The following is a 21,733-nucleotide window of genomic DNA, read 5'->3' as shown; positions in this document are numbered from 1 at the left end:
CCAATACAGAGGACCAAGGGCTGAAGTATCTTCCTGAGAACAGACAGACAGTGACTGCCCCATTTGCCATAGTCCTCAGAACAATTCAGCTTGATTGCCCTAGAGAAGCAGGCCCTGAGTGTGCTTCAAACCTTGGGTGGCCATGCAAAACCTCTAGCTTACTGTCTGGTCCAACATCTGAATCATATTTGGTAACACAAGACACACAATCCATACACTCGCAGAAAGCCTTTGGAACCACTGAGTCACAACATCAGACCCTGAAGCCCCATCACTATCAACTCTACCCCTACAGCCACCTGTCCCTGTGACACCGGTGAGGTGACACACGCTGAACCCACGGCTCCTAGCCTGGAAGAACTTCTGACTACATCTATAGTTGGAGTTGACCAGTGACCCCAGGTGACCTGTTCCCCTGTTGGCATTTTTTTCTTTCTTCCTATGGTGTGCCAGTTTTTCCATAGTTCCCTAAAATGTTAGCAAAACACTGAACAACTTTGAAACTACTCAAAAGGGTATTTTAGGAAAAAAACCAGAGAAGTTTCTGTTCCAGGAACAGACCTCAGCTTTTGGAGACTGTTAAAGGACTTGGAGTCAAAAGATGACTTAAAGCCAGATTTCAGGACTGAGCCTAGTCTGCTCAGAGCCAACAGTTCGGAGCTCAGGGTCTCAGCTGCCAGGGGCTCCCAGCCTGCCTTCTCTTATGTGGCTACACCTTCTCATAGCTGGGCTTGAGTGAAGGAGGACACCCCCACACCCCCAAAAGGAGGACAGCCTTTCTCACCAGGATTCCAGGCCAATAATTTGAATCTCTGTAAATTTAATCTTTAGCAAGTTTAAAATAATGACAGGATCTGGAAAAGTACTTAAAACATTCTGCCAGGCAGATGCTGATTTCTTAGGTTTCATCCCGGATCAAGAAAACATAAACAAGTGGAACTGCCTCCACGTGAGTCCACCTTAGAAATAAGGATGCAGAAGCCCTTATTGGAAGGGGATTTGAAGACGAAGATTTAAAAGATTTCAATTTTCAGAAAAAAAAACAAGTTAGAATAAGTGGCTCTTAATCCCAGCACTCTGAGAGGCAGAGGCAGGTGGATTTCTGAGTTCGAGGCCAGCCTGGTCTACAGAGTGAGTTCCAGGATAGCCAGGGCTACACAGAGAAACCCTGTCTCAAAAAAAAAAAAAAAAAAAAAAAAAACACACAAAAAAAACACAAAAAACCAAGAAGAATAAGTGACTCTGCTCCAGCACAGAGTTCCTTCACATTGAAAGCTGCAGTGTTTGAATTTGTGGCTCAGTTCCGTCTGTTGAGCCAACATCTTGGCTCGAGGAGTTGATGCTAGATTTTCTATATAAAAATTTATATAGAAAATGTAAAATTAGATTTTTCTAAACCAACCCTTCAACTGTCACTCTGTGTGTGTGTGTGTTTATGCCTTGTAATGTCACATGACACATTAATTCTTGCACACCTACTGGTCCTCTTACTCTCTGCCATTCACAAGCAAGTCTACATAACCTAGGGCTACATTACCCATCCATGATAACCCATGAATCAACCAATCAGCTGCCACTTCTCACCATGGGGCCTGCTCTCTATGAAGCAGTGAATTCAGGAGGCGTGTGCAGCAGGGCACCAGCCTCTGCTGCCGTAAGGGCATCGTGTTGTTCATTCTTCAGATCATGCTTCATAGGAGAGTAGTCTAGTCTGCAAACCAACTGATCCCGTGAGAGAAAAGAAAGGTCTGGAGTCTTTGGTGGGTCCCAACGATCCAGTTCCAAAGAGTAGATTGCCGGATAATTAACCCCCTAAGAACAAGGAGGGAGTAGACTGGGGTTAGCAAGTTGACTGGATCCCCACTAGCTCCTATTTAAAGAAAAGAGGACAAAAATTCGCAAGAACTGTGTCAAAGGATGTTTGCTTGTAGGGATGCTGTACTGTAGCCAGCCAGACAGGAGGCGCTGGAGTGCAAACCAGATAAGGAGCCAAACTCAAGGAGAGGAAGCCATGTGTGCAGTCGCCATTATGCCAGGAACCCACAGTTGCTTTCCATTTTGTAACTATTAAGTCCAGTGACAACTAGTATATCCTAGAAGGCTGTTTGTCTCCATAGACTGTGTTGTGAGCACGAGGAGAGAGTGGTCTGGAGCAGGCGATGAGGGAGATTTCTCTTGTTGGGGAAGGAACTGGCTAACCTGAGCTGAAAATCCCTACTGTACACACGCCCACAAAGCTCTACCACACACATGCCCACAAAGCTCTACCACACACATGCCCACAAAGCTCTACCACACACACATCCACAAAGCTCTACACACACACACACACACTCAAAGTTCTTCCACACACACAAAGCTCTTCCACACACATGCCCACAAAGCTCTACACACACACACACACAAAGCTCTTCCACACACATGGCCACAAAACTCTTATACACACACACACAAAGCTCTTCCACAGGCATGCCTACAAAGCTCTTCCACACACACACCCACAAAGCTCTACCACACACGTGCCCACAAAGCTCTACCACACACATGCCCACAAAGCTCTACCACACACATGCCCACAAAGCTCTACCACACACGTGCCCACAAAGCTCTTCTACACACATGTACACGAAGCTCTTCCACACACATGCCCACAAAGTTTGCCATACTTCTTGCTGGGCTCTAGATTTGGGGCTGAAATAAAAATTGCTCACCAGTCTGGCACATGTCTTTCCAATCATGCTGTTGGGGCACAAGTAGCACAAAAGGGTGACAGAGCACTTGTTTCCAGAACCTAGGCTAGCTCAATAAAAGCCAATAAATCAGGCTGCTAAATTTACAGAATTTCCTCATGAACTCAAATCTTGTTTGGGGATCCCTTCTCTTCTTGTTTGAGTCTTTTTGACTCAACAAATTATGGTGAACAGAGGAGCTGCTAACAGTAGACCAGCTTCCATCTGACTTCACAAATGGTCCTTTAAGAGCACCAGGTATTTCTCTTCTCAGATTCCCCACTGCTTTAGTTTTGGGGAGCTTGTGCCAAGAATGGGGCCCCTCTTTTCTAGGAGAAGTGGAAAAGAATCTATGCAAAACATGGACTTGGCTAGCTCAGAGGCCTTCTCTCGCCCCTTTGTACACAGTAGAGAGAGGGGCAATGATCCAAATGGATCTTGGCAGGTGGAGCTGGTAAGGCACTTCTGGGCAGTAGACAACCTCCACAGCCATCCTAACACCCCCTGAATGCCAGACTCCATGAAAGTCAGACATTTAAGAAGCAAGGATCACAGGGAGGAGACAGACTGATAGACAGATGGAAAGGGTGAGATGGTGAGAGGGAGGAACCGTCGATTTGTCAGAGATGAGAGGTTGCCACAGGAAAACTGGACAGAATGACAGAGGTAAATAAGAGAAGGGTGAGGAGCCCCAAACCCGAAAGCTCTCCCCACTCCTGGGACGCTGGGAGCCTTTCCAGTACAGGTTCTGAACCTCAGAAGAATTTATGCAGATGTATAATTTAGAAACCAGTAAATGAGACATCATGTTTTTGGCTAAGGTTGGGTTTTGGTGAGCTGACCCATGTTAAGAATGCAAGTGTGGAATGCAAAGGCCCTTGGGTCATGCCAAGGTTGGAGGACGGCCAGGCCTCCACACTGCACCCCACTGTCCACATGGGAGCCGAGCCTTCAGCTTCAACTAGTCAGAGCTGGTCAGGGAAGGAGCAGGCGCGAGCTGAGTGCGTCCCTGCCACCTCAGGCAGAGGGATAAGCAGAGCTGTTGGGATACCATAGTGGATAGGAGGGTATCTGAGCTCAGGACCTGTTGGAACTCAGGGTCTGGCTCTTCAAAGAGAAGCTAAAATAGGGAGTTAGGAAGATGGTTCCGTGGGGAAAAGGACTTGCCATGTGGGCGTGAGGAGCAGAGGTTGATCTCACCCACATAAAAGCCATGCATACACTGGAGTGAAGGAGGAGAGGCGGGGGAGCTCTCTGGAGCTGACTGCATGGCCAGTCTAGCCAAATGGGCCAGCTCTGGGTTCAGAGAGGAAAAAGCAAAGATGAAGAGTGATGAGACACAGTGTCTGTCAACCCCTGGCTCCTGTGTCCACATATCCACTCCTGGCCACACACACACACACACACACACACACACACACACACAATCGATGTCACTCTGATGGGCCTGAGCCGTGCGTGGTGAAGGCAGGGGTTTGAAGCAGGAGCTGGTATTAGGTTTACATCACTTGCCTGAGCTTTAGGCTTTCTGTTAACTGTCTCCGTTAATGAAAAGGAGGGAGACCATGAACACGCCTGGAATTTTCTCTTCTGTTTGTCGTGGGTTGACCTGCATCTGTTCATATGTTGCAATGTTGACCTCAGTTCCAAAAAGGCAACCTTACTTGGAAATGGGGTTCAGGTTCTCTGGGAAAGCTTGGCCCCAAATCCAGTATGGGTGGTGTTCTTATAAAAGGGACCATTTGGATCCAGACACAAGAAGCCTTTGCTGCTATCATGGGTTCTCCTGCTGCAGAGAGGCCTGGCATCACCCACCCTGATTTTCCCCGGGCCACTGTCCCTGCCTATTGCTCTAAGACGTCCAAATGTAAATCTTTGGTCACTGTAACCCCTGGCAATTTAAACTACTGATGTTCTAAGAGAAAGCAGTCCATTTGTGGTCACCTGAGGCCACCAGGCTGACTCATCAGACTCCCACTCTCAGCTCCCATCTCTTTAGTTCCCGTGACATCTCTAGCCCTGAGGTAAGGTGTACTTACCCCGCAGGCAGCTCTGCACCTGCCTCCCCGGGGGCTGCACTCAGAGGCACTCCGCCTGCCCTTGGGAGCTTCAGTATGTCTTGGCTGATGGTTTGTGTGAATCCGAGAGCAACAGGCACCAATATTAGATTTAGGGAACTGCTTGGTATTGTTCTTCTAGTTAACTGAATGTTTAGTGTGCTTCCATGGGGTCCTCCTGCCTGTGATACCTTAAAACTTACAAAATATATTAGAATGTGTCCAACTGCTAATAACATGGCCCGTAGATTTAATGCATCTTAATGAAAAGAGACTTGTTTTGGCTCAGGATTCTGTGGTCAAGGTCCTCAAACAGCAGGAGACAGGAAGTCCATTTATTTGTGGGTCTGGTCTTTCTCCAACCAGGGTCCGCTCTAACTATAATCACCTCCCTGAAGCCCACCCGAAACACTGTTCAGATTATATATCCACCCATTAAACCCTACCAGTAGAGACTACATTTCAATACATCACCCACCAAGTCAGCCTACCAAGACCCACTGCACAGGCTCTGCTCTGTCCTCAACCTAACGCTGAAGACCAGAACAATCCTAGAGAGCAGTAGCTAGACCAGGAACCATTTGGCTTGTCCGAGAGCAAGGAAGCAGGAAGATAATTAATATACGCCCAGGAAGCAAGCTTGAAGATGTTCTGTGGCCATGAGAAAAACATTTTATTAGATCAATTTAAATACAAAAACCAAACCCGGGCTGAAGAGATACGGTGTTTAGGAAGAAGCTCTCAGCTCCGTGGAACTGGGTGCAACCCCACTGAAACCCCAAGAACGGTCAGAGAGACTGCAGGCTGTGGTGCCTGGCTTGTCCGTGTCGAGGCTTCCAGTTTAGCAGGTGCTTTTGTAAGAGCTTTTCTCCTCCCCTTGGAAGCCTGAAACAGATTGATTCCCTTGCTCAGAGCAGGTGGGGACCCAGGAAAACTGAAGGTATCTCAGTTCTTTGGAATATTATCTTGCTGGGCATGGTGGTGCAGAAATAAACAGATTTCCTCGTGAGTTCTATGCCAGCCTGTCTATATAGAAATCGGGAAATACAGGGCTGGAGATGTGGTTTCTCGGTGGGAGGGATGCTTCCCTAGCCGCTCAGAGCCACGCCCCTGTGTTATATAAACTGGGCATGGTGGCATATGCCTATAACCCTATCACTGCAGAGGTAGAACAGAGAGGCTGAGGAATTCAGCTCATCCTCGGCTGCTTAGGGTAAAACTGGCCCAATAAAGACGCAGAGCATCTGGTCCAAAGGCTGAGTTGCCACTGGGAACCTCTGCTGAAGTGAGGATCTTTTGGTCAGGAACAATATGAAGTAATCAGCACGGTCTTGGGTCAGCAGACGGCTGTCTGGCCTGGGCGGCGGGGCCTCAGCACGACCTTGAGGCTGCTCTTTGAATCCGGGCTGGAGAGGGAGGCTCCCTAGGCTTGGTTCCATGGCTTCTGCTCTAAGAGCTCTGGATTGGATGAGACACTTGTTCAGACTCAATTAAGAGTTCTGAACAGCACCACAGAATCGTTCTTGGGGATCTCTTCTGAGCCCCCAAAGGATGGCAGTACTGGAAAACAGTATATGTAGCAAATGACAAGAAAACCTGCTCGCCAGTCCCTGAGAGCTGCCAGAGGCCCTTCCTTCTGCGTGGAGAGGGATCTTAACCGACAGACAGCTGAGGAGAGCATTGACCCTCAGCAGCAACGTGAAGGATTCCAGATCCCCCCAGATAATCTCACTTCATTAAATCACACCTGTTACCAGGAGAAAGTATATTTACTAGTTAGGGGGATTAAGGGGTGCATATTATCTCTGGGTGGCCTTTATACCTCCAACTACAGGCACTAACAGGTACTTTAGAGAAAAATAAAGTACAGTAGTCCCTCCTTAGCCACAGACTTTCCCTCTGTGGTTTCAGTTACCTGTGGTCAACCACAGCGCAAATATACGGGCTGGAAAGCTCCAGAAAGTTTATAAGCGCAGTGCTGAGTAGCTCAGGGAAATCCCGTGCCATCTTGTTCATTCCTGTCCAGGACATGAACCTACCCTTTGTCCAGTGTCACCACCGCGCACGCACTAGAGGCGTGTCAGTTACTGTCGGGGTTAATCCTGTCAGCTTCAGCGGCTTGAGAAACACCTGGGTGGTTATTAAGGCACACCTCTGGGTGTGTCTGGAAGTGTGTTTCTCCAGAGAGGAAGGGAAGGAGGAGGACTAGGCCTGTCCTGAGTTGAGGCACCACCATGACATGGGCTGGGGCCCCGGATGGAATAAGAGAAATCTCTGGAATGTCGGGGTCCCTCTCTGGCCACCATGATGGGAGCTGTTCTTCCTGCACACCTCCCCAGCCATGATAGAGGGGAACCTCTGGAGCTGTGACCAAAATGAATCTTTCCTCTCTTGAGTTGCATCTCTCTGCTATTTGATCATAGCAGTGTGCACATGCTAGGAGGTCCTTTGGTAGTGGCTGGCTCGTGTGTGCGGTTGAAGGCCAGTGCTTTATCCGTCTCATGGCAGTGGTTTTGGACATATATCTTGAGTTATCGTAGCACTGTGCCTCAAGGCCTGTGTCACTTGCTGAAAGGGAAAAGGGTCACTGAGCTAGTGTAGAATTCCTAGGACACAGCTTTTGTTTTACTGGGTGAAGAGGACTGAACATTTGCATAAAGTCTTACAAGATGAGGTAAATACAAAGATCTGAATTCCTTGTCCTAAACACAAATTTTATAGTATTTGATAGTCAAGGCTCATATTGACATATCTTACATGTTCGGGGTGTCACAGAGGACCCTCTGTGAGGACCACACAAATGTCAGGAGAATGTGGAAGGACTGCCCTTCAGGCATTGGAGTTTAATTCTTTTCCCTTGTCGCTCTTCTGAGAAAAAATGAAACACAAATTATAAATCAGGTCTGACCTGGCCAGGTCGGTAGCTTTAGGCTGCAGGTATTTATAAATTAGCCATGGGGCACCAGAATAAGTACCAGCCCAGCAAGATCCAGACAGCCATATTCTTTTGCCAGTCCAACTGGCCCCTCCTAGATTGCCCCTTGCTTCTGGCGTCTAGAAGTCGCCTGTCACCTGGGAGTCTTTCGGCGGGTTGGCAGCATGCTCTGAGCCTCTGAACATCTAATTATCACAGAATGTTCCGCATCCCTCCTGTCTGCTGAGGCCTTCAGACCCCTTCATGCAGTCTGTGCACTCTTTATGGCTTTAAGGCAGTGCTGTGCCCTAATCTGGTATGTGCTGCTACTGCAGGACGTCACCTCCTGAATGGTTTACAGTGAGCAGATATTGGAGCCTCTCAAGGAGAGGGTAGCCAGGTACTTGCTGAGGCCCTGGAGTCTTTTTGCCAATCCAAGCCTGTGCTCACTCCATACAGCTAGTTGGTCTGTCAGGCCGTGACATCAGAAGGCATACGAGTGCTGCCAGGCAGAAGCCGCCCAGACCCACGGAGGAGGGATTTGGTACTCTGAAGATCTTAGTCAAAAGAGAAATCTTCCACTGTCAAGTCTCCCTTTGACACAGGACCCCTCTTCTGAGTCAGGTCACCTCCAATGCTGATAGGCTTGCTGTGACCCAGTACTGGAGGGCTCAGTGGATTCAGAGCTCTGCCTTTGCACACACAATCTGCCTCCACCTTTGAAAAGCAGCAAGGTCACCTACAAGCTGGTATTCATAGTATCTCCCTAGAAGAGCCATCTACCACTGGTTCATACAGAGGCACTGGATCAAAAATGCCCATCTTAGGGGTCTGAAGCTGGAATCGGGGTCTGCAAGGTATCTCATGTCCTCACTCTCCCCATCTCAGAGCTGCTTGCTGTAATTCAAGGGCTGTAATTCAAAGACTTGACTCCCATATTGTCTGCTGCTCTTGTTTAAACAGGTCGAGTGTGCCATTTGCTGGCCGCACAGGACCACCTGCCCTCATCCCATTATTCCAGGGAAGCTGCGATTCAGAAAAGCTTGTTTCTTCTGAGATCCCCACTCTCAGTGGTTCTGTTCTGGTGGCCTCTTTGTCCAGATTAGCTCTTGAGTTCCCTTGAGTGACCCAGTCTTACCTCCCTGCTGCTAGACTACCCTCCTGTGCAGCTGTCACTCAAGCCTTCCTGGGTGATGCTGGGGCCTGTCCCAGCCTTGGTACCATGCTGACCCTTTGTCTGGAACAAAGGCTGCCTGTGTCAGCCTTTGTTTCTGCCGTAGCCCCTCCCCCGCACCATGAGGTGGAGACTGCTGCCTCACTGTTCCATTATCCAGCAGAAGAAAATGACTCCCTTGTGTGTAGAGGAAGGAACAGGGGTAGAAGGTAAACGGACAGAGGTCGCAGCTTTCTCATACCAAGACACAGGATGGGGTTCTTTCCAATGCCTTAAGGCATCCTGGAAATAGGGAGAGGGGCCTGTTAGAGGCCCCTGTGATAGAGGATCTGCGACAGAGGCACTGTCCCAGAACTGTATAGGCATTATGTGAAACAACACGGAAAGTTCTTGGCCTGAGGTAACTGCTCAGAGTTTGTTCCCACAGAACTGTTTCCCTCCCCACCCGGTTCTCCCTGGGAGCTGTCAGGGTCTAGCTTGTTAGCTCAGCATCCCTTGCAGATTTGAGGGTTTGCCTGATTGGCTGGAGAGATTCAGAATCATCTAAACAATAACAATTGGTCTCCGAGCCTTCCTCATAATAGACTGTGTGTATCCACATGTGCTTTGAAAAAACAGATGGTCAATCGTGTTGTGTTGATAATTCTTTTTCTTTTTCTCAGAATTTGGTGGCAGTTATATGGTGTGTTTGTATGTGTGGAGTCACGGGTGTATGCAGATACACGTTAAGCATGTGTGTTCATGGCAAGGTTCATGTTAAGTGTTCAGTCTCTCTCCACTTTATATTTTTTAGTTATTTTATTATTTTTGTTTTATTCATGTTGGTATTTGCCTAAATATATTTCAGTACATCGCATGCATGCAGTTCCCTCAGAGGCCAGGAGATGGCACCAGATCCCTTGACTGGACTCAGATGGTTGAGAGTCACCTGGGGTGCTGGGAATTGAACTTGGCTCTTTTGGGAGAGCAGCCAGTGTTCTAACCATTAAGCCAGCCCTCCAACACCCAAAAGTTTTTGTTTGTTTCTTTGGTTTTTGGGTTTGTTTTGCTTTGTTTGTATGACTGGGTCTCTTTATGTAGACCTGGTAGTTGTACTATTTTCTTTGTAGTCCAGACTCACCTCAGACTTACCAAGACCCATTGCCTGTGCCTCATGAGTGCAGGGCTTAAAGGTGCGCACCGTGCTACCACAACAGACAACGTTAGTGTTTGAGGTAGGATCTTTGCTGAACCTGGAGCTGGCCAGTTCCAACCAGTCTAGTCAGCCAACCTTCACTAGAAATCCCTTGTCTTTGCTTCCAAGGGCTGAGACTCGAGGTAGCCAACAAATCTTCACAGCACTGTAGGTGAGCACATTAGCTAGCCTCTGGTCCTTGGGTTTGCATAGCAGAAACTTTATCTCCTGATCCATTTCTTCAGCGCCCTTTGAGAACAGTAAAATGCACGTAATACAGACTTACCATCTCACTCACTGCGACTTCACGGTGCGGTACATCCCTGTGGTTGTTGTACTACTTCATTCAACTCTCATTCAACTGAATGTGCTCACTGTGCCCCACCCCCTAAGTTCCAAATTCTGAATTACTGAAAAACTACGCTGAAGCTAGCATGGGGAACGTTCTAGACATCCTGCAGATCTAGTGAGAACTGCGATCAAACATTTTGTAGCTACCTCCCGAGGAGCTGGCCGGCCTGTGACACACAGCTCCTGTTCTGCTTGGTGCATGGCGCCCCCTGCTGTTGGAATGTCCTCTTGCTTCCAAGCCATGTTTTGTGACTTATCAGGAATCTGGGGTCATAGTAGAAATGACAACAGGGCTCTCAAGAAGAAGGAGTTCTTGACCATTTCATCGAACCTCAATCAGAGGGATGATTTTATCTCCTTATTCCTTAGGAAAAGAGGGATCATAAAACTGCATCTGAAGATGCTTATTTTCACCATGGATACACTTTAAAAGAAAATGGTAGCATCAGCTCCTTTACAGAGCATTCACCATAAATGTGTAATGGCTCTGATTGCCAGCGGGGTGATCATATGATGATAGAGAATATCAGGTACCACGTCAACACATCGCCGTGTCATCTTTCTAGCGCTTCAGCATAGAAAACCAAGACTCATTTACTCCGTGATGTATAGAATCGGCCATTATATTCAGCAGGCTGATGCTTTGCCAGCCTGGTCTTACATGAGAAGTCTCTGCCTCTGCTCTCTGTGCATTGCAGTCAGTGATCCCTCCTCCTAGGGTTTTCCTCCCTTCTCGTTCCCAGTGGGGTGCCTACCGAAGCCACCACCGTCTCCCACTGCCCTTTCGGGTTCTGTCTCTCGAGGCTTTTCATGAAATCACCCTTTAGCAGATGGCTCACTGCAGCCTGCTCCCCAGCAGCAGTCACTCCAGCCTTGCTCCCATCGTCCTGATGGTGCTGATGTGCTGTCCGCCGTGGTGTCCACTTTCATACACTGTTGTCATCCAGCATTGCCACACTGGAAGACAGCATTGCCACCTCCTGCTCAGCTGAGATGTGCACACAGGAGCTGGCTGCTGCAGCTGAGCCCTTCGCTTCCTTTTGATGTCTGCCCCCTTCCAAATGTGACTTCTCGTGTCCCTGATAAGACATACATGAAGACCCACTTTCTTTTCTGCAAAGACATAAACAGGGCATGTTATATTTGAAGCTGTTTCTAATGGGGGGAGGAGGAGGACCCCCCCCTGGTGTGACATGGGAATATCAAGGTGTCTTTGAACTTGAGGGAGCATGTCTTAGCGTTTATAGCTTGAGGTGAGGGTCTAGGAAGCCCAGTCCTTGCCTTGTGAATTTGAACAATGAAGTTCACAGACCACATGGGTGACTTTAGGAAGAAGCAGTTTATCACAGGGAGCTTACGAGAGGGAGGCGGCAGAGCTGTGCAGGAAGATCCTGGGAGGGGAGGACCACCGGTCACACAGCTGTGGATATGGTGGCTGTAGGTGGGAAGAGCTGGTCAGTCCAGTTCCTCGAAGCCGCAGTCCTGACTTTAGTGTGCTTTCCTGGAAAGATACTCCTTTAGGGGAAAGAAATAAGGAAATAACAGACCCCTTACCACCTTCTCAAGCCCCTGGCCATGACAGAACCAAAGACAGTTGGGGTAAAGAAATTCCTTTTCTGGCGTGTCTAGCCTCCAGCAAGGAGGCTAAGAAAGAAACTGGTTACTTTTATTTGGAGTCTTTATCTTTCACTGCCTAGCCAAATTCTACCACCCATTCTCATCAACATTCTTTGTGGAAACTATGGATAAATATCACCAGGGAAATGAAATCAACCCTAATCTCATGACAATCTAGACACGAGGCCACTCCATGTTAGCTGGACCTCCAGGAGGCCGTAGGGAGCACAGCAGCAGACACTGACCGATCAAGGGCAGCAGCTGCACAGAGGTCCTTGGCTACACTCTCACACTGATTTCCTTTCTCAGTTAAACCTTACGACAGTGTGGACCAGTCCCAACTCCACACACAGGTACCTCTAGGAGGGAGGTGCTCACGGCAGTCCTGCGGGGGGCAAGATCTCATCTAGAAGATGAGAGGCATTCTTGCCCAGAAGCAAACTATGGAGAATGAATGGTAGGAATTCACCACAGGTGGGCAGGACTCTTGTAGTTATGGGAAACGCCTAGTCATCAGGACGCCTGATCTGTGTGTATAAGCTCGGTCCTCCCAGTGGGAGGACCCCACTGCACACTGCGATACATTTCTGGTAAATGCTCTAGATAACAGTGATGCCCTGACCCAGGTTTGTTGCTGTTTGTTTTTGAGTCAGGCTTTCTCTGTGTAGCTTTGGGTATCCTGGAACTTGCTCTGTAGACCAGGGCTAGCCTTGAATTCGGAGATTCACCTGCCTCTGCTTCCTACGTGCTATGACTACGTGTGTCACCAAGCCCAGTTGGACCAGGTATTTTACTCCGGGACAGCTGCGTGCATTTTACTTTTTTCTAACTTCAGAAGGTCAGAATCTCTCCTTCTCTGCTAACTGTAATTATTGGGCCATGGAGAAACTTTGTGAATTCCTCAAGAGTAAAACCACTGGCTTGGGAAAACTGAAAAGCCGTATCACTAAGCAACGCTGTCTATAGAGCAGAGCCCTGGGGACACCCAACAAGGGATACACCTCCCCATCCCGGTGGTAGCTTTGTGTGTTCTCTGAATTGACATGCTAAGGGAACAACTGGCCGTTCAAACTCCACTAGCCAGACTTCCCCATTGCTGACCTTGATCACTTGGCCCAGCAATGACATCTGGCAGTTCTCTCCCTTTCTTTGTGCAGTGGCATGATTGGTCCTTGGTCAGCCCACACGGATGGGCTGTGCTCTGCCCACCACAAAAGAACTGCTAAGGGGCTGTCTAGAATTCCACATAGGTTAGTCCCCTGCCCCCTTATGTGTTTCTATCAGCATGGGCTTTAGATGCTTGTTTGATGCTTGGGGTCACAGCAAAGCTATTTTACTGTGTTGCTCATATTCCTTGGCTATTGGGGTGGTGTCCCCTTGACATGTCCTATTGTTTTACATTCTGGGCGCTTCCTTGCTTCCTAGCACTTCAGATCTTCCAGGATAATGATAGTCTTATTTCCAGCTCTAGGCAGAGACTGAGTTCCCTCTCTAAGAGGCTTTGGGTCTTTTGGTTAGACACTGAATAGACAACCCAAGGCTGGGCACACGTTGGCCTACTCCATTTTGAACGCTCCTTTCTAATGAGAGGATACTGACAGCAAACTCTGAGAAGAGAACCCAGCCCTGCAGCTGCTCCAGGGCACACACAAATCATGTCTGTTGTCAGGAGTTCATTAGGTTTTCATTCTGGTTTGGAAAAGTCAATGTCACCGGCCTCTGCAAATATTTGATGAACTCAGCATGTCATGGTCAACCAGGAGGCCATGTTCTGAGTTACAACTCCACTAGTTGAACTTAGTAGAATGACATTCCCTAAAATACCCCTTGTTGAGTGAGCTTCCCGTTCTTGTTTTCTGAAACACTGGGTCTAATTATCATGCTAGAACATGAAATATGACCTGAAGGTTGGTGTCCTAGCTCTTAGTAAACACTCTTTGCTTCCTAGTTGTTTACATGCTCCCTTTTGGAGAGTGCGGCAAATATTCCCTTGTGGAAGACTGGTTGAAAGCAACACACCATTTTCTTACCAGAAGCCTGAAGTTTCTGGCTTCAAATACTTGAGAGAGAGGGAGAAAGAGACCTCCCAAATGTATGGCTCCTGCTCTCTGATGGCCTTCTGCAAGTTGGAGCAATGACTTTTAACTTCAATGTTCCTAAGAGACAAAGAGCCAGACCCTGCATGAACGTGTATGGTTGTCAACCTAGGGTCATGCTCCCTATCTGTCCCCCTATTAACTGCCCTCCCCCAGAGAGATCACTTCTTACAAGACAGCGAAGGCTTCAAGGTAAGCATCTTCCGTGTGGAAAGGCCAGAGGGAGGAATTACCTGACTCCCTTGCTGCACAAGCAGTTTTCTACCATACATCTGACTACACCCTTCTTTTCCTTGGTGTGTTATGATTTAAAAGCCACTTTACAATGATTTTACAAAGCCCAGAGAGCTTGCAACTTGTATTTGAGGCATTGTCTCATGTTCAGATCATCTCTGGTTGGGAGAAAAAAAAAGCACAGTAATGATTCTCTATGAACTCTGAGTTTTGTGTAGAATGCAGCCCCTGTGACACATTCTACCCACTCAGGAATCACAGAATGGCTCATCTAGGAAAGAAAGCTCCAATGCGCAGATCCGTGGCAAGCTTGAGGACTGGTTTATAGCTTTACTGCTATGGCAAACATTTAAGGCCTAACATAAAGCAGCCCTGAAAGAGGGATCTTTAATCTGATGCTGGGATGTGATATTGGTGGGGATAAATTGTCTCCAGCACCATACCCAGTGCTGTCTGGGAGTTATTAGAAATTGCTGTCATGTCTGCACGGTAGACAGAAGTGATATCACACTGTTTGAAACTTGCAATGGGGAAAGGTGGCAGGACCTTGTCCATGTGATTCAGGTCATAAAGTTCCCAAGCTCCAAGTTGCAAGATTGGAATGGTGTGAACCCTATGGCAAGCAGGGTGACTGATGGGTAGCACCTGCTGCTCCAGACCAGGTGAATCTGCTCCTGGATGCTGGTGCGTCACAGGGAAAGCCTAATGAATGTATGAAGTAAAGCACTTGTGTTCATCTACTAAGGCTTGTTGTTGTTGCTTTAACTGTGGCCAAGCTAACTACCCAAGTGCAAATGATGCTATAATATTTCAGTACTGTTTTTACGTGACTGCAGCTCATTCTCCAATATATCCAGTTTTATTTTAGACAAGACTTGCTTGTATTTTGGGAAAAGGAGATAAATATTTGATGGAACCGGCATGTTTTGAACATTGCCCTCCAAAGTTATCACATTTTTAAATTAAGCCTTTTAAAATCAGCACAAAGTTAAAGTTGTGTTCCCATGTGTGGGCTGAGGGATCCCTGGCTGAATTACAGAGAAAGCCAGCTGAGCGGGAGCGTTCATCTCTGCTTCCTGACTGGACCCCACGTCATCTGCCTCACTCTCCTGCTCCCATCCATCCCTGGTGATGGTCTGTACCTTCAAACTGAACTAAAACAAGCCCACCCTTAAGTCATTCTTGTCAGGTATTTTGTTGAAGCTAAGTAACCAATGCAGAAGGTGACTGTCTTGAGGGCTTGAGTAGTGAAAAAGGTCTTTCTTTTAAATATCAGTGATAGTTTGGTTGAGAATTCTAGGGGAGAAATCAACTTCCCTTGAAATCTGTTCTTGGAGGTCTTTTGCCAGCTCTGCTCCCAGTACTACTTATGATGTGCCCTGCTGGGTCTCTTCTGGCCCAATGTCTGTCTCCTAAAGGTGGCCTTTCAGTCTTGAAATTCCTGTCGGCTCTGAAAGGTTCACTCTTCCCTCTTTTTGGAACTCTCAGTACAAGAATATTAGATTTGATCAAAAGAGAAGCAATCTGGTCTCATCCTCCTGCCTTTGTCAGCTCTGCCTTGTGGCTGACTTCTGACTCCATGACAGCTGATGCCTTTCTCTGGGCTCTGTTCATCCTCCTGATCCTTGGCTCTTTCTTGTTCCGTGACTGTCTCTAGAACATTTCTGCTCTGTACTTGGTCCATGAATGGTTTCTTCACCCATCTCTCTGAGAAGGTCAGCATGACAGAAGGGGTTACTTTCTTCTTTCCGCATTCTCTTAAGTTCCTTTTGTTTTGACCTCGCAGCTGTTGTGGAAGTCTGGGACACTGATTGTGTGTTCATGAGTAGGGTACTGGCGGCTGTGGACGTTGACACAGGGCTGAGATATGTCACTTGTATGACATGATGGTTAGAGGCTTCTTTGGAAGCCTGAAACTTTCAGGAATTCCAGATCCATCTTTGACCAATGAAAACCTGCTTTGGTCTCTAGCCTCTGGGACTCACCTGGATTCCTGTGTTTTGAGAGCTGAGGCCTGGAGTCCCCAGAATTCTGCCCTCAGTCTTGCCAAGTACACTTTCCCTATGCAGAGATGAATCTGATGATAGCTTCAGGGACACAGTCCCATGCTGTCGAGAGTACAGTGTATGAACTGCTTACAGGTAGATTTTAGCCAGCACCCCCTCACCCCTACCCCCTACTCCCCTAGCCCCCCACCCCCACCCCCCACCCCCCTAGCCCCCCACCCCCCACCCCCCCACCCCCCACCCCCCCCTACCCCCGTGAGCTGTGCTTCCCTACTTCCTAATCTGGGGGAAGGGAAGCAGAAGTGAGTTCTGCATTTCTGTGAGATTGTTTCACTCTCTAGAGTCTGCTTTCCTCAAGTTCCAGGTTCCCTGGCTGTTTAGGCTGCAGATGATTCTGCATGTCCGTGTGGCAAATACCATGCAGATGTTTTTGGGTAATTCAGACTAGTATCTAGCCAAGCCTGGAAAAGCTGTATTAATGGACATATCTGCCCAGAACTGACTGAGCAAGCCGTGGAAGACCCTGGCTAAGCCTCAGTGAGTCGCCCACTCAGATGCCACCTACATTAGACTGCCACACTGGCTGTTCCAATGGGGCAGGCACAGCATGTGGACCAACGCAACCCACAGTCCCCCACCTGACATTGGCAGATGAGAGTAAGGCAGGGACGTGTAGCCAGCAACACCCAATGACCATGTTCCTCATCCTCCTGAACACATAGGGACCATGTCATGTCTTTTATGCCCTTTCTTAACCTGACTGATTCCCTGTTGTCCTGTCCCGCCCTGCAGCTCTGTTTTGTAATGTTCTGGACCCCCAACGTCTCTGAGAAGATTTTGATAGACATCATTGGGGTGGACTTTGCCTTTGCAGAACTCTGTGTCATTCCTCTGCGTATCTTCTCCTTCTTCCCAGTGCCAGGTAAGGAGCAGAGTGGGAACTATGGGTACTGTCACCGAGCAGAAGCGACATACCGAATGAGCAGTGGCACCAGGACATGAGGAGAAAGGACAATGCCTAAGGGAGTGGTAGTCAGGGTTGACTTGAGGAGGCACGTGGGAAATAGGGACAAGGCCATTCTCATTTCCCTCTGTTCCCTCAGACAACAGAAGGGCTATGGAGTCTGGTCTCAGCTTTTGTGCTCACCCAACGCGTTTACAGCGTTGCCTCCTTCCTCAAAGCTTTCCCTCTAGCGGAAGGTGGTCAGAGTTCGACCGACCGGGGAAAAGAGTAACGGGTCCGGGAAAGGTCATCATGGGAATAGCCAGGCCCACCAGACCGGCAGTTATCGTGGTGCAGTAAGGCACTTCCCTGCAGCTGGCCTCCGAGAGGGGAGACAGGGGAACCGGCGGGCATGGCACCTGACCCCAGTTAGCCTCCAAGTAGGGATCGCAACCACAGTGACCAACCAAAAGGCAAGTGGCAGCCCTGGGTCCCAGCAGCTGGCTGGGAGCTCCTGCAGCCCTTAGAGCTTAGTTGTCCTGGGCGAGCAGCAGAGGGTGGGAGGAAGCGGGACACAGCTCACAAGGCCCTCTCTCCTCAGTGACTGTGAGAGCTCATCTCACTGGATGGCTGATGACACTTAAGAAGACCTTTGTCCTGGCGCCCAGCTCCGTGCTGCGGATCATCGTCCTCATCACCAGCCTTGTGGTCCTGCCTTACCTGGGGTATGCATTCGCTGCGTCTGACGTGCATGTGTGGCTTAGGGTCCTTTGCCAGTAACATGTCCTAGGTAGAAGATTAAAATCTGGGTAACCAAGTGAAATCCCAAGCACATTAGACTGGCCATTCGGAAGGCAGCTCGTCTGCCCACACCAGTGAGTCTTTGAGATCCACACCAGTAGAAACAGGTGCTGCTCAGGGTTCCACTCCTGTGGTGAGGAATGCGTAGGACAATGGGGAAAGAAAGGCACAGGGGGCGGGCGGGCAGCAGACCCTGTCCTGAGGCCAGTGGGTGGAGAGGACTCTTGCACTATGCCACGCGGATCTGCAGTAGCGACCGAGCTTGTCGTCGGCTTAGTGACGGCAGACTTGTTTCTAACAGACACAATATGCGTATGTTCTCATTTTCAGGGTGCATGGAGCCACACTAGGTGTGGGCTCCCTTCTAGCAGGGTTTGTGGGAGAGTCTACCATGGTGGCCCTCGCAGCATGCTATGTCTATCGAAAACAGGTGAGAAATGGTGGTAGCGGCATTGGCGGCAATCGGGACCTCTCTCTCTACCTTTCCAGATAATTTCCCTCATCAGCTCTAGTCCGGGAAGTCTGTTCTAACCCTAGGGGAAGGCCACCCAACCCTTCCACACCGTACCCCCTCACCCCCTGAAAGCACAGAGCTAGTCTGTCCTGAAGGCAGGGGGTTCAAACTGCATGAGAACTCTTTTCTTCCTCTCCATGATTTAGGAGTTCTCTGGGATCAAAAACCCTGTATTATGCACTCAGATGAGATTATCCAGGGACCTGAGGCAGAGCCTGGATGTGTAGACTTTTAGGCTGCGGGGTACAAAGAAATAAAACTGTTAAGAGATCAGGAAAGCAGAAAAGCAAGGAAGGCTGTGACTGTATTGCTGAGCATTAGTCACCTTCAGGCCGATATGAGAGGCTGAGAGGACTCAGAAGGCTGAGCCTCAGGAGCAGCACAGACAGAGCAGGGATGGGGATCGGGTCCTGAAAGGAGAGCGTGCGGAGGACACAGGGACCTAGGGATGACTGAGCAGCCATTTTCTGCAGGGGGGCAGCAGCCAGGCAGCGAGGCCACCAGGAATCAGGATATGCAATCCACAGGACAGAGCTCTCACACTCACGCCCACTAACGACAGGTGGAAAGGACTGCTCTAGAGAATAAGTTCAAAGCTTGGGACTTTGGGGGTGAGGGGGATGGGAGGAGCCACGCCTCCATTTGAAAGGGAGCAGGTATCCCAGGCTATGTTCCAAAGCACACCAGCAAAGCTATGAGGGACAGAGTCCCCACAGTACCTAGCAGACAACAGCTATGCAGATAGCCACAGTGAGAGGTGTATACTGAGCTGCACTCGGCCTGGACCATAAAGGGGACTCCTGCTAGGCAGTGCTGTGCCGTGTCCTGTCCAAGTCCCCGCTCTAATGTCACTTCTTTTATCTAGAAAAAGAAGATGGAGAATGAGTCGGCCACCGAGGGGGAAGACTCGGCCATGACCGACATGCCTCCAACAGAGGAGGTGACAGACATCGTAGAGATGAGAGAGGAGAATGAGTAAGCCCCGGCCGCGGGGCCACTGCAGGGACAGTCAGGACAACAGTCTCTTCCCTCCTCCTCCTCCTCCTCCCAGCAAGTTGTTTTCTGTTGTTTAATTTTTATTCTTGGTTATGAAAGAGGCCTTGATTTAGAGGTTTCATATAAATTCTCTAGCATACTGGGTATGCTCACCGACACAGGGACCTGAAGAAAGGTCTTTACTGTCGCTTTGTAACTCAGAACCGCTGACTTCATGCCCCTGCTTCATAAAACCCAAAAGATAGAGCCGCCTCTTGGTCAACGTTTCTACTCCCTTGGACAATCTCCACTTTGGAACCAAAGGACTTGGGCCAGACTCTCTTCTGTTCATGTTTGCCTCCTAAGAATCAAAGGTTGACACTCAGCCTCTTTTGACTTGCTCCCCAATACAGTGGCCCTGGAGTCATGAACTATCTGCTGTGCACACTGGTGGGCCCAGGCTGCAGCCCACAGTCTCCCTGCTCCCAGAGGAAGAGCTGGTGGCCCTTCTGGGCCAGCGTAAGGGGAATCTAATCTCCTGTAGAAATTGGATCAGTCGCAAACTCACTTGATCGTCAGCATCTCACAGTTGCCCTGGTTTCACTGAGTTGCCGCACCCCACAGTGTATATACATGAGCTGGCTCGCGAGTTGCCACTCAAGTGCAGCTCCACGGTCAGCATCCTCCTCCTCCGCATGAGTTTCCCTGAAGGCTTGCGTTTTCTCGCCTTCCCTGAAGGTGGCGCTAGAGCGAGAAGTGGAGCGTTCTAACTGTCCATTTCTCTAACTGTCCATTTCGTGTTTTACAGTGAGCAGAGCTTTAAGTCTTAATCTAGCATTCTAATGCCAGGTTCTTGTCTCGTAACTTCTGACGTAGATGTGGTACCTGTTTCTGCAGGACAGGTAACCAAGTGTACTATGGTACTCCCCTCCACACCATAAAGCAAGACATTTTATAAACAAGTATCAAAGTCACTATGTGATACCCCAGAAATAATGCATTGGAAATCCACTTAGTGCAGTATATTTTTCTAAGTTTTGGAAAGCGGGTTTTTTCCTTTAAAAAAAATTATGGATACAGTTCACTAAATTCCTGATTTAGTCAAAGTAACTAGACTGAAAGAACCTAAACAAAACAAATATTTTAAAGATATAAATATATGCTGTATATGTTATGTAATTTATTTTAGGCTATAATACATTTCCTATTTTCGCATTTTCAATAAAATGTCTCTAATACAATTCAGTGATTGCTTGCGTACTCCACATACCTACAGCTTGCTCGTGTTGTCCCAGTGACTGCTGTATGTTACAGCCTTTTCCACATCTTCTGTGTGTGAATGTAGGGGCCGACAGGTCCAAGAATGCAAGTTTTCACGATGGAAAACCTCGGGAGGAAATGGACCGACTAGCGCAGACAGGCAGAGGGAAAGGGCAGAAGGCGGCCTCTTGTGCTCATTATTTCAGTGTTGAGTAACCTCATGTTAAGACTGTCAGGGCAGAGCTGGCTGTCAGCTACACAGGCTCGAATTCCCACTTCTAGATACCCAACGTCCTTCATGTGTGCCCACCATGGGAACAAATCCTACGTGCTTCCGTAGCGGCTTGCGGGTGACTTCAGGGGCAGATTTGAAAGATAACTGAAAGTCTTAATTGTATTGGCTTTTTAAAGTACATTACTAGAAAATTAAACAGCAATATTTTTTAAAATGTGTGGCTATTTTCATGCTTCCGGGGTTGGAGCTTAAGTATCAAATTGCAAAAGCAAAATCCCTTCCCTCTAAATTGGAGGACAGCCGGTATCTCTCCACTGTGCAATAGAACATGTAGCTTAGAGCCCAAAGCCACCTTATTTATCAGGATGACTGGTACTAGATATCCCAACCACTGGAATCCAGGCCCAGGCCTTAGCAATGGAGCTGCAGTTGGGCGGGATGTGTTCCGCCCTTCCCCTTGTAGTGCAGGCTCCTCCACACACTCACCTGTTTTGTCACCTGACATCCTAAGACAGAACTCTGAGCTGGAATACTGTTGCGTTCAAAGAATTCCATGGCCTAGACTTGGAAAGTGGGCCCTTCCTCTTCTTCCGAAGGGCAGCCTTCCTACCTCACCAGCTGAGTGTTGTTTTTAAACATTTTTCTCGGCTAAC

At 48.5% G+C, this 21,733-nt stretch overlaps 1 protein-coding gene across 1 annotated transcript in view; it reads left to right on the top strand.

Moving 5' to 3' along the window:
* The window catches only part of Ankh (ANKH inorganic pyrophosphate transport regulator), a 123,736-nt gene extending 102,442 nt beyond the window's left edge, over positions 1 to 21,294 (top strand). The window contains exons 9-12 of the mRNA XM_052159803.1: positions 17,145 to 17,274; positions 17,897 to 18,020; positions 18,427 to 18,526; positions 19,476 to 21,294. Coding sequence (XP_052015763.1) covers positions 17,145 to 17,274; positions 17,897 to 18,020; positions 18,427 to 18,526; positions 19,476 to 19,589 — 468 coding nt within the window. The 3' untranslated portion in view covers positions 19,590 to 21,294. The remainder of the gene's footprint in view (positions 1 to 17,144; positions 17,275 to 17,896; positions 18,021 to 18,426; positions 18,527 to 19,475) is intronic.
* Positions 21,295 to 21,733: the final 439 nt, after the last annotated feature.

Source organism: Apodemus sylvaticus, chromosome 16 (assembly GCF_947179515.1).
Source record: "Apodemus sylvaticus chromosome 16, mApoSyl1.1, whole genome shotgun sequence".
Taxonomy (NCBI): domain Eukaryota; kingdom Metazoa; phylum Chordata; class Mammalia; order Rodentia; family Muridae; genus Apodemus; species Apodemus sylvaticus.
The sequence above is the reverse complement of the archived record's forward strand: the minus strand, read 5'-3'. Positions and strand labels throughout refer to the sequence as shown.